Source organism: Mandrillus leucophaeus, unplaced genomic scaffold, assembly GCF_000951045.1.
Source record: "Mandrillus leucophaeus isolate KB7577 unplaced genomic scaffold, Mleu.le_1.0 Scaffold331, whole genome shotgun sequence".
NCBI lineage: Eukaryota > Metazoa > Chordata > Mammalia > Primates > Cercopithecidae > Mandrillus > Mandrillus leucophaeus.
In genome coordinates, this window is record NW_012103488.1 from 239796 (window position 1) to 245619 (window position 5824).

The window sequence follows — 5824 nt, forward strand, 5'->3', positions numbered from 1 at the left end:
AAAAAAAAAAAAAAAAAAAAATCCAACTAAAAAATGGGCAAATGATCTGAACAGACATTTCTCAAAAGAAGATATACAAATGACCAACAAATACAATTTTAAAATGCTCAACATAAAAAGCATCAGGGAAATGTAAATCAAAAGCATAATGAGGTATCCTCTTACCCCAGTTAGGACAGCTATTATCAAAAAGACAAAAAATAACAAATGCTGGCAAGGAGGCAAAGAAAAGGGAACTCTTATACATTGTTGTTGTGAATGTAAAGTATAGCCACTATGAAGAACAGTATGGCGGTTCCTCAGAAAACTACAAATAGAAGGAGCATATGATCCAGCAATGACACTCATGGGTATATACCCAAAGGAATTCATATCAGTGTGTTTAAGATAGGTCTGCACTCCCATGTTTATTGCAGCACTATTCACAATAGCCAAGATATGGAATCAACCTGGGTATCTAACAACAGATGAATGGATAAAGAAAATGTGGTACATACACACAATGGAATACTACTAAGCCACAAAAAAGAATGAAATCCTGTCATTTGTGGCAGCATGGATAGAACCAGAGGACATGTTAAGTGAAATACTGCATGTTCTCATTCATATGTAGAAGCTAAAAAATGCTAGTTGCTCTCTTTTTCTTTCTTTCTTCCTTTCTTTTTTTTTTTTTTCTCGGAGACAGGGTCTGGCTCTGTCGCTCAGGCTGGAATGTAGTGGTGCAATGTCAGCTCACTTGAGCCTCCTAGGTTCAAGCCATCCTCCTACCTCAGCCTCCCAAGTAGCTGAGACTACAGGCATATGCCACCATGCACCATACAGCTAATTTTTGTATTTTTTGTAGAGACAGGGTTTCACCATCTCACCTAGGCTGGTCTCAAACTCCTGAGCTCAAGTAGTCAGCCTGCTGCAGCCTCCCAAAGTGCTAGGATTATGAGCATGAGCCATAGCATTCGCCAGCTAATCTCATAAATGTAAAAAGTAGAACAGAGGATACTAGAGGCTGGGAAGGGTAGAGAGAAGGAAGAGATAGGCTGAAATTTGTTAAAATATACAAAATTACAGCCAGATAGGAGGAATAAGTTCTAGTGTTCTATATTACTGTAGGGTAACTATAGTTAACAATAACATACGGTTTCAAATAGGACAACTATACTGAATGTTCCCAACACAAAGAAATGATAAATGTTTGAGATGATGGATATGCTAATTACCCTGATCTCATCACTATACATTATATGTACACAAACATCACTATGTACCCCATGGATATGTACAACTATTATGTGTCAACTAAAAAAAATTTTTTTTAATTCGAAAGAATGAAAAGAAAAAGAAATCTTATTTTAATTCCATTAAACCACATAGCTTAAGAAATTAACTTTTAGAAAATGCAATATACGTTGTTACGTTGTTGCAATTATGTTTTTTGTTTTTCTGTTTGTTTGTTTGTTTGAGACGGAGTCTTGCTCTGTAGCCCAGGCTGGAGTGCAGTGGTGTCATCCTGGCTCACTGCAACCTCAGCCTCCCGGGTTCAAGCAATTCTTGTGCCACAGCCTCCCAAGTGGCTGGGACTACAGGTACGGGCCACCACATCTAGCTAATTTTTGTATTTTTAGTAGAGACAGGGTTTCACCATGTTGGCCAGGCTGGTCTGAAACTCCTGAGCTCAGGTGATCTGCCCACCTCGGCTTCCCAAAGTGTGAGGATTACAGGCATGAGCCACCATGCCCAGCCATTGTATTTTCTTTAAAAACTGTTTCTTTATATTGTATAACACTTAAACAGCAACGATTTGACCTTCGCTATGACATTCTACTTCCGCATCTCAATTTCTTCAGCTCTAAAATAATGAGTATGGATTACTTCCAGTTCTAAAATCCCACCTCTCTGACAAGTAAAAAAAACATAAATATTCTTCTTCAGTAAAATGAGTACTGGTCATGTCATAGTTAATTTTATAAAGAATATGGTTTCTGGGACTGGACCGCTGAGGTTTTAGTTTCTATTCTGCAATTTATTAACTGTGAAATATCAGGTATGGTACTCAAGCCTATCAGAATTTCAGTATCAATTGCCCAGTCATGGTGATGCACACCTGTAATCCCAACTACTCAGGAGGCTGAGGTGGGAGGAATGCTTGAGCCCAGAAGTTCCAGGTGGGAGGAGCTGTGATTGCGCCACTGCACTCCAACCCGGGCAACAGAACGAGACTCTGTCTCAAAAAATAAAAAATAAAAATAAAAAAATTTTTAATGAAAGAAAAAAATAAAAAACAAAATTTCAGGTTGCCCATCAGTAAGTGGTGTAAATTACAGTACATATCTTAAGTGGTTACTATGATTAAACAGAAAAAAAGTATGTGTGGTAGAAACTGGCTGTTTACTAAACCATTTCTTTTTCTTTCTGGGCAAACAGCTAAACCACATTTTACATCTTCACTTGCAGTTAGTTGTGGCCACGTGACCGAGCCCTGGTCAGTGGAATGTGAGAGGAGGAGATGCCAAATACTTCTAGTCTTAGCTTCCCAAAATCTCCCTTGTGAGTCTCCTTGTTCTCTCCCCTTCCGTGAAAACCCTGGAAACGCCTTGTTAAAGATGGTGGAAGTACAAAAATGGAAGAAACATTGGTGCCTCAATTACAGCTTGTAGGAGAGCTGTATGCCTATTAGGAACACCATTAATATCATTAGTCTTAATATGACAAACGAAAAGTCTAAAAAACTTTGAACTTTAAATGCAAGTAATAAAATGGTGATCCTGTCTACAGTATACATGATTTGGCAACATATATAACTTTTTTTTTTAATAGACAGGATCTCGTTCTGTCACCCAGGATGGAGGACAGTGGTGCAATCACAGCTCACGGTAACCTTAAATTCCTGGGCTCAAGCAATCCTCCCACCTCAGCTTCCTGAGTAGCTGGGACTACAGGAATGCCCAACTACGTCTGGCTAATTTTTTTTTAAATTTTTTGTAGAGATGGGGTCTTGCTGTGGTGCCCAGGTTGGTCTCAAACTCCTGGCCTCCAGCAATCCTCCTGCCTTGGCCTCCCAAAGTGCTGGGACTACAGGCGTCAGCCACTGCACTTGGCCTTTTTTTTTTTTTTTTCCTTAAGCTAGAGAAAGTCTAGGAAGTAAAATTGTGTGTGGAACAGAAAAAATCTGAGCTATTCATATGTGTAACTTGGAGAAGGTATATTGTATTTACATTTATTACATTTTTTAAAAAATTTTCAGACAAGATATATAAGGAAGATCAAATTAAAAAATTCAAATTGGTGTCATCTTGGGGAAAAAAGGTTGGACAAAGCCTTGAAATAAAAAGAAACAATATGAAGCCCTTAGTAAAGAAACACTATTATAACTATCATAAGCCCCTGTGTGTTAAAAATAAAATAGCAACTAACTCTGAGAGCTTAGTATGTGCTAGGCATTGAATGAGATAATCCATGTAAAACACCCTCACTACAACTCAAGATAAAGATAGTATTACTCCCAATTTATAGACAAGAAACTGAAATACAAACTGAGAGATTCTGATTTCAACCCAGAGTCTATGAGTCTATGTTCCCTTTTTTTTTTTTTTTGAGATGGAGTTTCGCTCTGTTGTCCAGGCTGCAGTGCAGTGGCGTGATCTCGGTTCACTGCAACATCTGCCTGTCAGGTTCAAACAATTCTCGTGCTACAGCCTCCTGAGACTACACCACCCAGCTACGGTTTTTTTTTTTTTTTTTTTGAGACGGAGTCTTGATCTGTCACCAGGTTGGAGTGCAGTGGCGCAATCTTGGCTCACTGCAACCTCCCACCTCCTGGTTCAAGTGATTCTCTTGCCTCAGCCTCTCAAATAGCTGGGATTACAGGTGCATGCCACTATGCCTGGCTAATTTTTGTATTTTTAGTAGAGACAGGGTTTCACCATGTTAGTCAGGCTGGACTCGAACTCCTGATCTTGTGATCCGCCCGCCAAAGTTCTAGGATTACAGGCGTGAGCCACCATGCCTGGCTGAGACTAAGTTTTTGTATATTTGGTAGAGACAGGGTTTTGCCATGTTAGACAGGCTGGTCTTGAACTCCTGACCTCAGGTGCTCCGCCCACCTCGGCTTCCCAAAGTGCCGGGATTACAGGCGTGAGCCACCACACCCAGCCGAGTCCATGCTCTTAAATCAAATGCGTCCCCACACAAATTTGGAAGTTTCCCAATTTGTAAAAGAAGGCTCTTTATATGTAAAATCCTGTACATGAGATTCACTCTAGTTTCTAAAACACAAAAAAAGTTATACTTTATTTCATTATTATATATTATGTATATTATGACTTACCAGTCTATCAAGTATATATCTGGTGTAAGACTATAAGATTTGAAGTGAAGAAATAATTTGGAGAGATTTTCTTCAAAGAATACTTCAAATGTTGCAAAATATTTCAACATCTAAAGATTAAAAAATCAATAAAATTATGAAAGTATATAGTCTAGAAATAAGGAAATTAAATGCTTAAACATTAACAGGAAATCTTGCTCATTAAGAATCTCATCTTTTTCTGAGTCTTCTCAGCAAACATTCATTCATAAACTATAATATAATAAGTTTACAATAGATGAGATTATCTTGGTCTTTCAATTACTGTTTTTCACTCTAAGAGGGCATTAAAACTACAGAAACAAAGGAAAACATGATCCATTCATACCATGCTGTGATCCACACGGAAAAAGGCCAACTGGCATGGCTTATTCAGGAGATTGGCAAATGCAATAAAGGCATCTGCCTCTTCCAAATTGAGAATGAGCACAGCTGCAATGAAGGACATCCCTTGGACCTTCAAAGGGAGAAGAAATTAGTCAAAATGGACTTACAATAATAAATCTATACAGTTTATTTTATTGTACTCCTGAAAAACTATAGTGACATTACAATGTTGAATTAACCAAGATTTCTTTTTTCCTTCCCAGCAAAGGTAAATACAGAAAGCCCCTAAAGATTATGAAATCTCCCTAATTTCTTGTTCATATGGTGTGGTTTTTCAACATTAGGAAGAATTTTTGAAAAAAGAAAAAAGTTCAGATTTTACTGCTACAAAAGGCTGTCTCAGTGTATTACCTAGTTTTCATTTCCTCTCAGTCTGAATTCTTTCAAAATAGAGTACAGAATCACAAAATTTAATAAAAATCAGGTGATTATTTTCATTGTTATAACACATCTGAGTAAAAAATGAAGAATTCAAAATAAAAGAGATCTATGAGAGTGCTGCTGAAATACCAAGAAAGGAGACGTTGTGGGGGTTGAGATAATGAGCCTGGAGTCCTGGAAAAGCAAGAGACAGAAATAGCAAAAAACCTAAAATGGAAAAGAAGCATGAACTAAGACACAGAAATGGGAACAATAGGACCAGCTCAGCTGGAATAAGGAAAGGCATTTAGAGAAGGTAGGATGTGTTTATGTTGTGAAAAACCTCGAGTAAAAGGCTAAGCTGTATAGATGTTTGCTTCTTGCTTGTGAGTTATTGGCAGCTATCATACACTTCTCCTTTTTTTTTGGTTTATTTTTTCTGAAGCAGGGTCTCACTCAGTCACCTAGGCTGGAATGCAGTGGCATGATATCATCTCACTGCAACCTCTGCCTCCCAGCTCAAGCTATCCTCCTGCCTCAGTCTCCTGAGTAGCTGAGACTATGGGTGTTTACCACCACGCCCACCCAGCCCATACATTTCTTTAATTAAAAAAAAAAAGTTATCAAACACACACTTCTGGAAGAGATTTGTATAATGGACTTACACAGTGAGACCATTAAGAATAACTGCAATGGGCTGGGCGCAGTGGCTCACGC

General features: G+C 38.3%; 1 protein-coding gene across 1 annotated transcript in view; it reads right to left on the reverse strand.

The window, feature by feature from the left end:
- The window catches only part of TBC1D12 (TBC1 domain family, member 12), a 117473-nt gene that overhangs the window by 7870 nt on the left and 103779 nt on the right, over window positions 1-5824 (reverse strand). The window contains exons 9-10 of the mRNA XM_011988459.1: window positions 4689-4817; window positions 4322-4431 (exon numbers count right to left, since the gene is read on the reverse strand). Coding sequence (XP_011843849.1) covers window positions 4322-4431; window positions 4689-4817 — 239 coding nt within the window. The remainder of the gene's footprint in view (window positions 1-4321; window positions 4432-4688; window positions 4818-5824) is intronic.